Below are 17167 nucleotides of genomic sequence, written 5' to 3'. Positions count from 1 at the left end.
AGAGACAAATGCTTAGAATTTATTTTACTCAGGTATATGTACAGAAGTAGGTAACTAGGTTCTTAAGAACTAGGTTCTTAAGATATCTTAGGAACTTAAGATAACTAGGTTCAAGGATGTTCTTTGTAGGATGTGCATAATAGCAAAATACTGAACCTAAAATGTTCATCACTAGTTGGTTATTAATAATTGCATGTTCTGTTATGCCACTTAATGAAACAGACATATGGAAAAGATGTTAACATATATCTCTAAGTGTAAAAAAAGTCTGCTAGATTCTGGAAGTTGCTTTCAGACGCAGCATCTGGGTGTGCTCTTTGTGAAATTCCACCATGGTGTACCGTGGCCAGGGCCAGAAAGTGCAGAAGGTTATGGTGCAACCCATCAACCTCATCTTCAGATGCTTACAAAATAGATCGCGGATTCAGGTGTGGGCCTATGAGCAAGTGAATATGCGGATAGAAGGCTGTGTCATTGGTTTTGACAAGTATATGAACCTTGTATTAGGTGATGCAGAAGAGATTCATTCTAAAACAAAGTCAAGAAAACAACTGGGTCAGATGATGCTAAAAGGAGATAGTATTACTCTGCTACAAAGTGTCTTTCCAACTAGAAATGATCAATGAAGTGAGAAATTATTGAGAAGGATACAGTTTGTTTTTAGATGTCCTTTGCCAATATGAACATTTATTCATATTGTTCTCATTACCCTTATGTTATTGCAAGATGACAATAAATGCTATGGGACTGTTTGTATTTTTAAAAAGTCTACTAAACAAGATATGCATAATAATCTATTCTGTTAAACATATATACGTATATGTGCAAATACATTTGTATATTAATATAAATCAGTCTAAAAGTATATACTAAACATAATAAGTTATCTTTGGTTGAATGGGATAATAGGGGATTCACTTCTCGCTTCTTACATTTCTATGCTTTTGAGTTTTCTGAACAGACAATGGAATGGATTACATATATATATGTGTGTGTGTGTGTATATATATATATATATATATATATATATATATATGTATGTAATACACATATAATTTCTTTAGTGATGGGGTCTCACTATGTTGCCCAGGCTGGACTGCAAACATCTGGGCTCAAATAATCCTTCTTTCTCAGCCTCCCAAGTAGCTGGGACAATAAGCTGATGACACTGTGCCCAGCTATATATTGCTTATATAATGAGAAAAGTATATTTACATTTAATTTTTTAAATGTGGCTCATGCCTGTAATTCTAGCACTTTGGGAGGCCGAGGTGGGAGGATCACCTGAAGTCAGGAGTTCGAGATCAGCTTGGCCAACATGGTGAAACCCTGCCTCTACTAAAAATACAAAAATTAACTGGAAGTGGTGGCACATGCCTGTGGTCTCAGCTACTAGGGAGGCTGAGGCAGGAAAATTGCTGGAACTCAGGAGGTGGAGGTTGCACTGAGCCAAGGTCACACCACTGCACTTCAGCCTGAGTGATAGCATGAGTTTCTGTCTCAAAAAAAAAAAAAAAAAAAAGGATTCTGTCTTTCCTCTAGTCTTTCTTCTATTTTGTATTTTCCAAATTTCTATAATGCATCCAATAATAACATAATGTTGGGGCACGGTAAATGGGTTTTAGTTTTGTTTTGAGACAGGATCTCACTCTATTGCTCAGGCTGATGTGCAGTCACTGCTCACTGCAGCCTCAGCCTCCCAGGCTCAAGCGAGCCTCCCTTCTCAGCCTCCAGAGTAGCTGGAACTACAGGCATAGACCATCATGCCTGGCTAATTTTTGTATTTTTTGTAGAGACAGAGTTTTGCCATGTTACCTAGGCTGGTCTCAAACTCCTGGGCCCAGGTGATCCTCCCACCTTAGCCTCCCTTATAATCCCACACTTGGGATTATGAATATGAGCCACTGCACCTGACCAGTAAATGATTTTATCCAAATTTCATTTTAAAAATGTAAGTTTGAGATCACAAATGAGAGGAGAAAGTTCATGTCACCAGCACCTTTAGTACTGTATGCAGGCAACAGTCTTTAATGCTTTTTTATTCACTTTTTCTTATTTCCACCTTTTGTTACATATTTTAATTTTTTAAAACCAACATTGTTGTTAAAGAAAGAACACACATTTTCAAGCAAAGAGAGCATATGGAAATAAAAAAGGAATTTCACAATTATTAAACTTGGTTAACAACTTCTCAATATGACTGAGTTATAGCTATTTTGTGACATGGAGTGGGGTGAGGTAATGAATACATGTCAGGAAAAGGGACTCTCCTTTCCCCTCCCCCACTTCTGTGTCCTCCTCTTCAAAAGAAAAAAAGGAAAGAAAGAGAAAGAAAGAGAGGTGGGGAAAGGAAGGAAGGAAGGAGGGAGAGAAAGAGAGAGAAAGTGAGAGAAAAAGGAAGGAAGAAAGAGGAAGGCAGGAAGGAAGGAAGAAGGGATTGCTTTAGCCCAGGAGTTTGAAATTAGCCCTGGTAATACAGCTTGTCTGTCCCTACAAAAAATTTTAAAATAGCCAGGTGTGGTGGTGCACACCAATAGTCCCAGCTATCTGAGAGGCTGAGGCAAGTGGATTGCTTGTGCCCAGGAGTTACAGGTTAAAGTGAGCTATAATTGCATCACTGCACTCCAGCCTGGGTGGCAGAGCAAGACCCTGTCCCAAATAAGTAAATATAGTTAAAAAACAACAACAAAAAGATACATGGGCCCTTTTCTCATGGTAAATTTTGATGAAGACTTTTGCTATATTGAAAATTGCTCTTAGGGCTGGGTGCGGTGGCTCACACCAATGATTCTAGCACTTCGGGAGGCCAAGGTGGGTGGATCACTTGAGCCCAGGAATTTGAGACCAGCCTGGGCAGCATAGTGACACCTTGTCTCTGTGAACACATACAAAAGCTAGCCATGCATGGTGGCACTTGTCTGTAGTCTCAGCTACTCAGGAGACTAAAGAGGGAGGATCACTTGAGCCTCGGAGGTTGAGGTTGCAGTGAGCTGTGATTATGCCACCGCACTCCAGCCTGGGCTACAGAGTGAGACTCTGTCTCAGAAAACTAAAAGAAATTGCTCTTTATAACCTGTAACCTGAAGACTGAGAGTTCTATTTGCAAAACATCTTTGACTGTGAAGATGAAGAGTCTGATACTTTGAATAAACAAAACTCAGGTCCTGGCAAATACGTATTCAACAAAGCGTTAAATTCCCTGAAGTTCAGACACATTCCTTGCCTAAGGTTACACGTTGAGTTAGAGTCAGAACTAGACTCCAAGACTCTTTCCCCTAAACTTGTTTCCCTTTACTCCCTTCAGGGTTTTATGAAATAACTTTTTTCTTTTTTCGAGACAGGGTGTCTTTCTGTTGCCCACGCTGGAGTGCAATGGTTATTCACAGACTCCATTACCGCACACTGCAGCCCTGACCTCCTGGGCTCAAGCATCCTCCCATATCTGCCTATGGAGTAGCTGGGACTAAAAGCACATACCACTCGCTGCACCTGGCTGAAATGACTCTAAGCTTGGAATTCAGTGCCTCTTTAAAACTTAAGTGTGGACCAGGCACAGTGGCTCACACCTGCAATCCTAGCACTTTGGGAGACAGAGGCCTGAGGATTTCCTGAGCTCAGGAGTCGAAGACCAGCCTGGGAGACAGAGAGAGACTCTGTCTCAAAACAACAACAACAACAAGAAAAAACCACACATGTGTTTTTAGGTAGAGCCTCTCACTATTTCTTGTTTCTTTTTAAACCTTAATGAGTTTCACTCTGCTATTGTGTGAGATAAATCCTTTTGGGACAAAACTCTAAATAGATATGATCCTACTAGAAATTATTACAGTCTTTTCATTACAATGTCTATTTGGAATGACACTTTTCCAGAATAGCTCCAATTGAAAACTGAAGAAACAAGCAACTAAAACCAAAATAGAACTACAATAAATCCGTTTCCTTTCATAAAATTGTCGTAGGGCTTGCCGAGGGGTTTTACACATATTTGCTCATCTGAGCAATCAAAGGAGAAATTACATCATGCTGATTTGTTTTCAAATGGCCTGGACTTAACCTTCCTTGGTGGAATTCATAAACTGGTGGAATTCATGAACTACTGAGATGACTCATCATCGAAGGCAGACGTCTCACGCACCCAGAATGCACCGACCATTGTCTCAGAGTTTACTCCTGATATTCAGGTTTAGAGGTAGATCACTTCGCTTTCAGAGGTGCCTGAGACAAACCCATGAAAACAGACTTGAGAGGTGGTATGAACCAGTGCAAAGAACCTTGGTGTCAGGAAATAGCCTGAATTTCAAAATGAAAACCTCTTATATTTATCTTGTTGGGTTTCGATTTTTCTCCCCCAGCTTTATTGAGGAAAAGTTGACCAAAAAAATTTTATATATTCACAGCCAGCTGTGGTGGCTCATGCTTGTAATCCCAACACTTTGGGAGGCCAACGTGGGCAGATCACTTGAGATCAGGAGTTTGAGAGCAGTCTGCCCAACATGTCAAAACCCCATCTCTACTAAAAATCCAAAAAATTAGCAGGGCATGGTGGTGGGCACCTGTAATCCCAGCTACTCGAGAGGCTGAGGCAGGAGAATCACTTGCACTCAGGAGGAAGAGGCTGCAGTGAGCCAAGATCGTGCCATTACACTGCAGCCTGGCTGACAAGAACAAAACTCTCTCCAAAAAAAAAAAAACAAAAAACAAAAATTAGCTTGGCATGGTGGTGCACGCCTTTAATCCCAGCTACTCAGGGGGCTGAGACACAAGAATCACTTGAACCCAGGAGTGAGAGGTTGCAGTGAGCCGAGATCACACCACTGCACTTCAGCCCAGGTAACAGAGAGAGACTCCATCTAAAATATATATACACACATACACATATATATATTTAAGGTTTACAACATAATGATTGGATGTATGTATATATTGTGGCATGATTACCATAATCATATTAATGCATGCATTCATCACCTCACCAAGTTACCATTTTGTGTGTGTGTGAATCTGTGTATGTGTGTGACAACACACAAGATCTACTCAGCAAATTTCAAGTAATCAACACAGTATAGTCACTATGAAGTACAGAACGTATTCAGCTTACAACTGAAAGCTTGTACTCTTTGGCTGTCATCTCCCTATTTCTCTCACTATCACCCTTGGCCCCTGGCAACTATCATTCTACTCTGTGCTTCTGTGAATTGATTTTTTTAGATTCCACATAGAAGTGAGATCACATAGCATGTGTCTTTCTGTGTCTGTCTTATTTCACCCAGCATAATGTCCTCCAGGGTGAAACCTGTTTATTTGAATCTCAGCTCTGCCTTACCTTTACTAGCTATTTAGCCAAGGGCAGTTTTCATATCTTGTAAAATTGAAACAATTCTTACTTTACAGGATGGCAGTGAAAGTTAAATAAGACAATGTATGAGATTTGTGCCCCTGTAATTACAGTCTAACCCGTTTACATTATCCTAGTTATCCAAGAGCCTATAGGTATAAAAAGCAAAATAGGAGACATATTTGCTGAATAACAATGTAGAACTGAAACTTGGGACTTAAAAACAAATCCTCAGCTGAAAATAGCATCTAGGAGAGATTTCCCTGCACTGGAAAGTGGCATCACAAACAATTTTCTCAAGATATGACACTGATAGAAATCTCACAAAGGAAAATCTCAAAAAAGGAATGTCTTTTATGCTTAGCCATCCCTCTTTAGCCTCAGCTGGTCAGAATTTTGTGCTCTAGTCCCAAAGTTATTTTCAGATAGTCTGTACTCCCACATTAACTGAAGCAGTATTCACAACAGCCAAGATATGGGATCACTGATTCCGATAAGAGATGAATAGATAAAGAAAATGTGGTACATATACACCTCAAAATACTATTCAGCCATAAAAAAGAATGAAATCTTGTCATTTGCGGCAACATGGATGAAACTGGAGGACATTATGTTAAGTGAAATAAACCAGGAATGGAAAGTTAAACACAGCATGTTCTTACTCTTGTGGTAAAGCTAAAAATAATTAATCTTGTCTGGGCGCCGTGGCTCACGCCTATAATCCCAGCACTTTAGGAGGCTGAGGCGGGTGGATCACGAGGTCAAGAGATCGAGACCATCATGGTCAACAAGGTGAAACCCCGTCTCTACTAAAAATACAAAAATTAGCTGGGCATGGTGGTGTGTGCCTGTAATCCCAGCTACTCAGGAGGCTGAGGCAGGAGAATTGCTCGAACCCAGGAGGTGGAGGTTGCGGTGAGCTGAGATTATGCCATTGCACTCCAGTCTGGGTAACAACAGTGAAACTGTCTCAAAAAAAAAAAAAAGTTAATCTCATAGAAGTGAAAAGTAAAACAGAGGATACCAGAGGCTGTGAAGGATCTGGGAAGAGAGAGAGAGAGGGAGAGATTTGTTAAAGGTTACAAAATTACAGCTAGACAGAAGGAATGAATCCTGGTATTCTATACCACTGTAGCATTACCATAGCTAACAATAATGTATAGTTTCAAATAGCCAAAAGGAGGATATTGAATGTTCTTAAAAGAAGAAATAATAAATGTTTGAGATAATGGACATTGCTAATTAACTTTGATGTGATCACGATACATTGTATTTATCAAAACGTTACTATGTTTGTGTTTGATCACAATTATATTTACCACATAAATATGTATAATTATTGCTTATCAATAAATACATTAATACTTAACATATATATACAGGTTAGGACACTGCAGTTAAAAAAAAAAAAAGGCTGTAATCAGCTAAATTAGAGGAAGAACATATTTAATTTTATTGACTTATCCTAAGGTAAAGTTATGCTGTTTGGGGGCAGGGAGTTTTTCCTTCCTCTTTTACATGCATGGATATCCAAGGAACTAAGAATAGATGACTTCCCCTTTTTTACTAGTTCGTGCCCAATTAAGAAACCATTCCATTGCACAAGCACTCCTTGGCCTCCCAGATGTCATTTTTCTGCTTGTAGTTTTCAATGATGTTGGTTAGAAATATATTGATTTGTCAAAATGAGTTCTGGGCTTCTGAGAAAGGAGAAATAATTCCCTTTTATAACTATTTTCATTTGCCCTGTGCGTGCTTGTGTGTGTGTGTGTGTGTGTGTGTGTGTGTATGTGTATACTCACCTGCACATGCATACTGGTGTGCATGTGTGTCAGTAGAATGATCTTGGACATTATGACCAAATTATCATGCAAAGCCATAGCTCTGTCCCTAAATCTAATCAGACACCTTTTATCACTGAAAGTTATGTGTTCCTGAGATTGGATGTTTATGAAAAGTGTATTCAAGGCTGATCACGGTGGCTCACGCCTGTAGTCTCAGCACTTGGGAGGCCAAGGCAGTGGGTCACTTGAGGTCAAGAGTCCAAGACCAGCCTGGTCAACATGGTGAAACTCTGTCTCTACTAATAATATAAAAATTAGCTGGGCATGGTGGTGTATGCCTGTAATCCCAGCTACTTGGGTGGCTGGGGCAGGAGAATCACTTGAACCTGGGAGGCAGAAGTTGCAGTGAGCCAAGATCACGCCACTGTACTCCAGCCTAGGTGACAGAGCCAGACATTGTCTCAAAAATAATAATAAAAAAGCATATTCAGGTAAGATGAAAAACCCATTTACACAACTTAAGATCCAAATAAATGCAAAATCAAGAGACCATTCGGGTAAGAATTGCAGCGCCTCACAGGTAGAAGAGCATGAAATGAGAGGTTGCAATAGGCTACAGACCCACAAATTATAAAGTCCCTGTTACAGACCATAAATAAGGTTCAGGACGCTCTGTCGCCATGCCCGATGAAAGCATACCCATCCTGAAAATTACATGGAAAGATAAACCCCAGATTTAGATAGTTTGAAAAGATAGTTTCCTTTGTATTCTATTTTTCTGCCAGGAGAAGAATGTGTATTAGGTATACAAAGGTTTAAGAGAATAAAATCTTCAGGATTAACATTCCGTGAGGAGAGTGTACCATATCTGGTATTCTACGTATGTTTAAGAAAGTAGAATGTGTAAGAAATTTGGATCTCTGTGTTATTCTCTGGAGTAAGTGTCTATGAAAGTTGGGCCTAATTTGGCATTAGAATTACTAAGGCAACTCCTCCTCACTCCACTTTGTCTCAGCAGACTCCAAAGCCTCTTTTCCTAACCCCCACCCATTCCTCAAGTATAAAAGTGATTTACAAAGTGAGTCAGATCAGAACAGTCAAAGATCTAGTCAAAGGAACACCATGTAAGTCTGCACTGCAGGACCATACAAAACGGTGATCGTCTGGGCGAGGGGGCTCATACCTGTAATTGCAACACTTAAGGAGGCAAAGACGGGAGGATCACTTGAGCTCAGAAGTTTGAGACACTCTGGGCAGAGCAAGACCCCATCTCCACAAAAAAATTTTTAGGCCGGGTACAGTGGCTCATGCATGTAGTCCCAGCTCCTCGGGAGGCTGAGGCAGGGAAATGGCTTAAACCCAGGAGGTGGAGGCTGCAGACGTCGTGCCACTACACTCCAGCCTGGTGACAGAGCAAGATTCTGTCTCAAAAAAAAAAAAAATTTTTTTTTTTTAAAGTAGCTGAGTATAGTGCCACATGCCTGTAGTCCATCCTAGCTACTTGGGAGGCTGAGGCAGGAGGATGGCTCGATCCTGGGAGGTCAAGGCTGCAGTTAGTTGTGATGATGCCAGTGTACTCCAGCCTCGGTCACTGAGCTGGACCCTGTCTTAACAAAAACAACAAAACAAAACAAAATGGTGGCCACCTGAAAGGAATCCTACTTCCACTGATGTCCAAAGTGAACACAGGCCAGCTCTGGGCACCCTGCCCCGCCAGCCCCCGAATGCCCAATCCATCAGCACTGCCCATTCACAGAGATAACTAATATTAAGTATCTTGTTTGTTTATTTACTTACTTTACAGTAGCTCTTAGAACATTTCACATTTATCAAAACTTTCTACCTCTATGGATTTTGTTAGGACTGAGAGCAACTCATGCTTTCTACTCACTTTCTTAAATAAAAATGATAAAAATAAAAACTAAATCTTCCAGGGCCGGGCACGGTGGCTCAAGCCTGTAATCCCAGCACTTTGGGAGGCCGAGGTGGGTGGATCACGAGGTCAAGAGATCAAGACCATCCTGGTCAACATGGTGAAACCCCGTTGCTACTAAAAATACAAAAAAAAAAAATTAGCTGGGCATGGTGGCGGGTGCCTGTAGTCCCAGCTACTCAGGAGGCTGAGGCAGGAGAATTGCCTGAACCCAGGAGGCAGAGGTTGCAGTGAGCTGAGATCGCGCCATTGCACTCCAGCCTGGGTAACAAAAAGTGAAACTCCGTCTCAAAAAAAAAAAAAAAAAAAAACTAAATCTTCCTTTCATAAATAAGCTCAAACAATAAGAAAAGGATGAGAAAATAAAAGTTTTACACTATCCCAACAGGTATCAGAGGTTTTGTTTTGTTTTTGGTTTTGTTTCTGAGACAGGGTCTTGCCCTGTCTCCCAGGCTGGAGTGCAGTGGCATGATCTGGGCTTACTGCAACCTCCACCTCCCGGGCTAAAGCAATTCTCCTACCTCAGGCTCCTCAGTAGCTGAGACTTCAGGTGCACTCTACCACGCTGGGCTAATTTTTGTATTTTTTTTGTAGACACCGGGTCTCGCCATGAGGTCTGGAACTCCTGGGCTCAAGCAATCTGCCTGCCTTTGCCTCCCAAAGTGCTGGGATTACAGGTGTCAGCCACCATGGCTGCCAGAGTTTTTTTTTTTTTTTTTTAAACTGCTCATGCATTTTCTGGCTTCTAATTGCTCTGTAAATGCTCTGATCTCAGTGTGTTATGAACACAACAATGCCATATCAATTATCTTAGATCGTGTGGCACTAGTTTACCAGTTAACGGTGAGGTACTGGGCCCGGTGGCATATGTCTGTAATCCCAGCACTTTGGGAGGCTAAGGTGGGAGGATCACTTGGAGTCAGAGTTTGACACCAGCCTGGATAACATAGTGAGATCCCGTTTCTACAATACATTTTTAAAAATTGGTTGGGCCTGGGGGTGCATGCTTATAGCCCCAGCTACTTGGGAGGCTGAGGCAGGAGAACCCCTTGAGCCCAGGAGTTCAAGGTTGCAATGAACTGTTACCCAGCACTGCACACCAGCCTGGCTGACAGAGGGAGATCCTGTCTCAACAAAATTAAAAGGTAAATAAAAAATAAAATAAAAGTTAACAGTGAGGGAGGCTAGAGAGGCTTCTGGAACTTTAAGGTGAATATGAATCCCCTGGAAATCTTGTTAAAATGCAGATTCTGACTCAGTCGGCCTGCATTGGGGCCTGAGATTCTGCATTTCTATTAAGCTCTGAGAAGATGCAGACGTTCTTAGTCCCCTTCTCATATTGAGTAGCAAGGATGGTCGCAGTGAGTTAGACCAAGCCAGAACTAGAGTTTAATTTTGCTCTGGAGGCAAAAATGTATAAGGCAAGATCTCACAAGAAAAGTAAAGGCATTCTGTAAGTGGGATTTTCCTTTCCTAAAAGACATTCTGGGGTGGGGGGGGGTATGCAAGTTTTCCCCAAGTCACACAACACTGATGAATCTCTTCTATATTTGAACTACCCCCTTTTTCTTGGATCTCTGTCATTCAGTGTATTTATGGTGATTCCACCCCAGAATTCCTGAATCCCTTGAAATTTGGGTAAAAGGAAGGGGCTCTGGCCGGTGCGGTGGCTTATCCCTTTAATCCCAGCACTTTGGGAGGCTGAGGCAGGCAGGTCAGCTGAGCTCAGGGGTTCGATACCAGCTTGGACAACATGGTGAAACCCCTTCTCTACTAATAATACAAAAATTAGCCAAATGTGCTCCTGTAATCCCAGCTACTTGGGAGGCTGAGGCAGAAGAATCACTTGAACCTGGGGAGAGAAGTTGCAGTGAGCCAAGATCACGCCATTGCACTCCAGCCTGGAGGGCAGAGCGAGACTCCATCTCAAAAAGAAAGAAAACAGGGGCGAGCTCTCTTCCCAAGGTGAGAGCCAGCAAAGTTTGGCCTAGCAGCTGTTTATTTAAATGAACTCTTCTGATAATAAACCTTTAGGGCAGGGAATTTTGAGGCTAAGATGAAAGAAAACCCTGGCTCAAGAAACAATGAACAAAGCCATTCAGATGTCACTTGGTGAGTGTGGACCCAAGTGCCCAGTAAGGCCTGACAGCAACATCCCTCAGGGTGAGTTATGACCCGGGCATCAAAGAAGGCCACCTCAACGCCCAGCTGCCGGGAGGAAAATAAGTCAAAGGAAAAAAAACAAGGGTGGGGCCCTTGTGAAGAGGCAAAACGTGCTCTCACTTTCATCAGGAACTAGGATCAGGTGGGTGGATTACCCAGCCCTTGGCTCGAGTTCTGGAGGATTCAGATTAGAGATGCTGGATCAAAACAATGAAAGACAAGGCTGTAGAGAGCCATGCTGAAAACACAGGCCAAATTCTACTCTCTGTTGCTCTACCCAATGTTGTGGTTGCTACTGAGTACTTCCTCTGTTTGTTTGTTCTTCTGAGTCACCCTTTGTCCTCTCTGCCCAGACACTTATTTTCCTGGTAGGACACTTTGGGTTCCAGAAAGATGACAAGATGAGCGACTGAGGCTCAGGGAGAGATGACTGCCCCGTATGCAAAACCACAATGTCTGGCCACCAGCTAGAGCCCCACACTTGGAAACAGAAAGAAATCCTAAGGTTTCTAGAAACCAAACCCACTGGGACCATACAACTTCAGACAAAGCCGCTGCCTTTCTTAGGCACAGCTTACAACCCTCTAACATGGATCACAGCAGAAGCCCCGAGGCCATGTGTACTGTAGCAGTTGGGGAGGGTGTGAGGTGGAAAAAAAAAGTTTCCATGCTTTTGAAGTCTGAGTTGAAATGAGGGGAGAGGAAGAAGCTGAGAAAGGCAGGAACTAATAGGGCCGCTGACTCACCGGGCAGAATCTCAGGTTCAGTTGCTCTTAGCATAAAATTATCTCTCTCCAATCAGTTCCACTGTTTTCACCTATCCAGCTGATAGCCTCAAAATAGAGATTAATGTGGAACATCATCTTTTAAAAATGCACTTCCTTCTGGGAATGGTAATAAGCCATCAGCCATTCACACGTTGTTGTGAATTCGTTTCATTTAGTCCATGGGGATTAGAATGGAGGAAACTTAGAAAGTAATCAGCCTTTATTTGACACACGAGGAAATGATGGTCCAGAGATGGAAGCTTCAGGCCTGAGACAACACAGAAGGTAAACAGCAGAGTTAGGCTGCAACTACTGCCGATTCACATTCACCTGGCACTAATTATGACTGATATTTATTTATTTATTTGAGACTGAGTCTTGCTCTGTCACAAGAGCTGGAGTGCAGTGGCTGGATCTCAGCTCACTGCACCTCCACCTCCAAGATTCAAACGATTTTCATGCCTCAGCCTCCCGAGTAGCTGGGATTATAGACGTGAGCCACCATGCCTCGCCATGACTGACATTTAAAATAGTCATCTGTTGAGCATCCCTAGCATGCCAAGAGCAGGAAGAAGAGCTGGAGACACAACAGATGTGGCTGTCACCTCATGGAGCTTATAGTCCAGCTGGGAGACTGATAAGTGAATACAGGACCAAGGACCACTCCCAGTAAATGAGGCAACTGCGACTTCTGCTACGTTGTGAAGAAAGAAAACAAGACATAGAGATCAAGAAGGAGAACTCTTTCAGATTAGGTGGCAGAAGAGGCCTCAGGGCATTTCAGCTGGGATCTGGAGGATGGGAAAGTGCCAACCTCAACAAGAGAGTGTGAATAAGTGTAAAAGTTTGAGGAAAGAAAGCTACATGTGGTGCAGTAACTGACAAAAGGTTAAGGTGTTTTACATCGGACTTTCCAGATCTGGGTTCAAATCCTGACTCCATAACCTACCAGCTCTGTGGCCTGTGTACCTCCTGAGTTCTGGGATTTTTGAGGTCATAGGAGATAGTGGTTAGATACATTGTCTTCATCTAATGGCCTTTGAGATTAGAATTCATCTATTTACATTTGACTTGACTTCTGTTTTAGATACTTATTGCTGTTTCCTATGCTATACAGTGACATTTTTCAGTTCTGAGGAACATAAAAATGTCTTTTACTCTCATACTGACTTTTCAAACTCTAATACTTAGACACTGCTAACTCTGTGACTTCATTTTAAGATCTTGACACTGTTCCAATTATACATCATATTTTTATTTCATTGCACTGTTACTTGATAGTACTAAAAAAGATACTAATCCACTTGACTCTGATTTTAATATCCTCCGTTACTCTGTATTTTAACTTCTGCTGCCACTAACAAATGGTAGCCTCTGTAAATTTCTGAAACTGCTCCTTAGAGCTGGAATGAAATGGATACCTTTGGAGATCATGGAAAAGCTCAAAGCAAACTTTATCTTATTGTTCTGTTGTTTTCTCGTGAGTCCCATTAGGATGGTTCCTGCTCCATTCAATCTTTCTTGTTTATTTCTTTCTTTTTTTTTTTTTTTTTTTTTTTTTTTTTTTTTTTTTTGAGGCGGAGTTTCGCTCTTGTTGCCCAGGCTGGAGTGCAATGGCGCGATCTTGGCTCACCGCAACCTCCGCCTCCTGGGTTCAGGCAATTCTCCTGCCTCAGCCTCCTGAGTAGCTGGGATTACAGGCACGTGCCACCATGCCCAGCTAATTTTTTGTATTTTTAGTAGAGACGGGGTTTCACCATGTTGACCAGGATGGTCTCGATCTCTCGACCTCGTGATCCACCCGCCTCGGCCTCCCAAAGTGCTGGGATTACAGGCTTGAGCCACCGCGCCCGGCGTTTATTTCTTTTAACCTTCAGTTGATGTGTAACATACAGAGAAAAGTGTAATAAATTTTCACAAATTGAACACGCCTATGCAAACAGCAGCACCGCAGTCAAGAGATGGAATGTTATCTACACTCCAGAAGCCCTTCTTTGACCCCCAAGCCACAAAACCTTTTAAGGGAGACCATTATTAGGACTTTTAATGGCCTATAGTAGTTTTGCTTGCTTTCGAACCTTTTATAAATGAACCCACAAAGTATGTATTCTTTTGTGTCTGATTTATTTCACTCCACGTTTGTCATAATCATTCACATTGTTGCCGTAGTTATAGATCACTTATTGTAGTTGCTGTATAGTATTTCACTGTGGGAAAATACTATGATTTATTTATGCGTTTTATAGTGGTTGGGCTTTAGACAGGCTTCCAGCTTGGGGCCGCTACGATTAGGGCTGCTATGCAAATTCTTGGACATGCCTTTTGGTGGACATGTACGTGCATTTCTATGTAATATATAACTGGGAAGGAATCACTAGGTTCACATAAACTTGAATTTTATTTACATATTCTTTAAGCAATTAACATGAACGTACATGTGCCTTAAAATATTCAAAAGTTACAGAAGAGTGTGCAACAGAAAATAGCTGTCCCTCCTACTCCTGCCCACCAACCACTCCATTGTCCTCTAAGAAGCTTACTGTTATTCATTTCTCATTAAAAACTGTGTGTATATATATGTGTGTATACATATAGGTACACATATGTACACATGCACACACATATGTATGTACATGCACACACATATATGTACACATATTTATGTATAGCACTGGGCACGGTGGCTCCCACCTGTGGACTTTGAGACGCTGAGGCAGGCAGATCACTTGAGCTCAGGAGCTCGAGACCAGCTTGGCCAACATGGCTAGAGCCAGTCTCTACTAAAAATAAAAAAACTAGCTGGGTGTGGTGGCACACACCTGTAGTCACAGCTACGTGGGAGGCAGAGGCATGAGACTCACTTGAATCCAGATGGCAGAGGTTGCAGTGAGCTGTGATCATGTCAATGAACTCCAGCCTGGGCAAGAGAGTGAGACTTTGTCTCAAATAACTAAATAAATAATAAATAAATAGGTAAATAAAAATAAAAATAGCTTTTTGCTTTCATTTTTGGAACTATCAGATTTTCTCAGTTGCAAGGACAGCTTTTTTTTTTTTTTTTTTGGAGACGGAGTTTCACTCTCATTGCCCAGGCTGAAGTGCAGTGGTTCAATCTTGGCTCACTGCAACCTCTGCCTCCTCAGTTCAAGCGATTCTCCTGCTTCAGCCTCCCAAGTAGCTGGGCTTACAGGCATGCGCCATCATGCCCCGCTAATTTTGCATTTTTTGTTTTTTAGTAGAGATGGGATTTCTCCACGTTGGTCAGGCTGGTCTCGAACTCCTGACCTCAGTGATCCACCCACCTTCGCCTCCCAAAGTGTTGGGATTACTGGCGTGAGCCACCACTCCTGGCCGCAATGGCAGCTTTATAAACACATCCTACTTGATTAAAATTCGGTTCTAGTAATAATAAGCCACGTGTGAACATTATAGTTTATAACATACTTTTATCTACTCTCACTATTTAATCTTCTCCTAAAGTGAGTAAGTAGGCACAGAGGTAAGACAGCAGTTTAACAGATGGGATAACTAAGCCCCAGAGAAGTCAATCCTTTGCCTAAAAACATGTTGTGTTTCCAAAGGCAGAATTAGGAGTAAGTCCAGATTTCTGGCTAAAAATAGGTAACTAGTTTTAGATATCTCCTACATTAAGAAATCAGAGTTAATATCTGACAGCAGCAATGTCAAAACTGACAGTGCCTAGGTACCTAGGGCTCCTGTGTCTCTTGGGAGCCACAGCTGCCCAGGAATTTGTGCTGGACCCAAGCCTCCTTTAGCCCAAAGCTCCAGAGCTCCATAGGGTAGAGTCCTAGGGACCTTGAAAGGAGAGGGTGAAACACCCATGCCCCCGACTAAGGCTGGAGATCCCGTGCTCCTTTCCTGCCAGAAAGTCATTTAGTTAGATAAATGTGGGTATTTGGTTTTTGAATATTTCCCGAGAGACAGCTTTAAAAAATTACCTACTAATGATGACCGAGCTAACTCACCTCCACTCCCCAGCTTGTTTGTGCGCTTGAGATCTCATGCTCCGAAACTGATTCATTTCCTCTTTTTCTTTTAGTTTCCTTTCTCTGTCCCCGTTTCTTTTTTCTCCGAAATAAAAATGGTTCTGTTTATAATCACAGAATTCTGGTTGCAATTTGGCCTGTCACGTTTCCAACTGAGCACTGTGGCTTGCAAAGTTTCCCAGGAAAGGCTTCTGTGTTTGAAACGAAGAATGCACCATTTTAAAAATTATTCCAGGGACTTTCAGGGTGGAACTGCTCCACTTACTTGTCCTATTCCCCTTATTTTGGGGATGGTCTTTTGACTTTGTTCGCAGTGTTATTTTACTGATCCAAGCTTTTATATTCCTAGGAAGTCAAATGTGTCCTTGGGATTTACTCTTCACAGCAGGCTTTCAAAATCCAGTCCAATCCTAAAATGATGAAAATACTCACCTATGATTTAAGTACTTTTTAATGTGTTTGACAGTTATATTTAAACATGTTAAATTTTGAAATTTGTTTTGATGCAGATAATGAGGTAGAAAACTGACATTTTTTTCTGAATGTATAATCAATTGTATTAAAACCTCTTATTATTCCATAATTCCAATTCATTTTATCATCACTGAATTGAAGTGCCACCTCCATCATATACACCATTCCCAGATTTTGAGGTCTGTATCTTTAGCTCTCTCCTCTGCTGAACTATTTAGCTTTGTATTTATATTTGCTTTGTAATATTTTAAAGGGTAGGGGTGGTTCTCTGTGGGATTTTTACATTCCTAAAAAAATCTTCGTAGCAATCTAATTGAAATTGCATTGTGTTTGTAGAATAATTGGGCAGAAGAATGTCTTCTCATCCAGAAATTACTCTTCCATCCTGTCGTTCAGGACACAACCAGGATTCTTCATAGAGGTTTCGCATATGCCTTAGTAAGCATATTGATAATTTTTATTTTTTTTCAGAGATGAGTTCTTGCTCTGTTGCCCAGGTTAGAGTGTAGTGGCACCATCACTGCTCACTGCAACTTCAGACTCCTGGTATCAAGTGCTCCTCTTGCCTCAGCTTCCTAAGTAGGCAGGACTACAGCTGTGAGTCACCACACCAAGCGTATATATGTCTGTTGCTAATTGAGTGGTGCTTTTTTAAAAACCTTGCTTTTTCTAACCGATTATGACTGAACAATAGTCTGTCATTG

At 41.7% G+C, this 17167-nt stretch overlaps 1 protein-coding gene across 1 annotated transcript; it reads left to right on the top strand.

Moving 5' to 3' along the window:
* Positions 1-332: 332 nt before the first annotated feature.
* Positions 333-626, top strand: LOC120361636 (small nuclear ribonucleoprotein E-like). Its single transcript, XM_039463595.1, has one exon. The coding sequence runs from the start codon at positions 333-335 to the stop codon at positions 624-626; it is 294 nt and encodes a 97-aa protein (XP_039319529.1).
* Positions 627-17167: the final 16541 nt, after the last annotated feature.

The sequence above is a fragment of the Saimiri boliviensis genome, chromosome 13 (assembly GCF_048565385.1).
Source record: "Saimiri boliviensis isolate mSaiBol1 chromosome 13, mSaiBol1.pri, whole genome shotgun sequence".
NCBI classification, from domain to species: Eukaryota; Metazoa; Chordata; class Mammalia; order Primates; family Cebidae; genus Saimiri; species Saimiri boliviensis.
The sequence above is the reverse complement of the archived record's forward strand: the minus strand, read 5'-3'. Positions and strand labels throughout refer to the sequence as shown.

Excerpts from the sequence above, each read along its gene's own strand:
- LOC120361636 (XM_039463595.1), top strand. The coding sequence starts at position 333 with ATGGTGTACCGTGGCCAGGGCCAGAAAGTGCAGAAGGTTATGGTGCAA.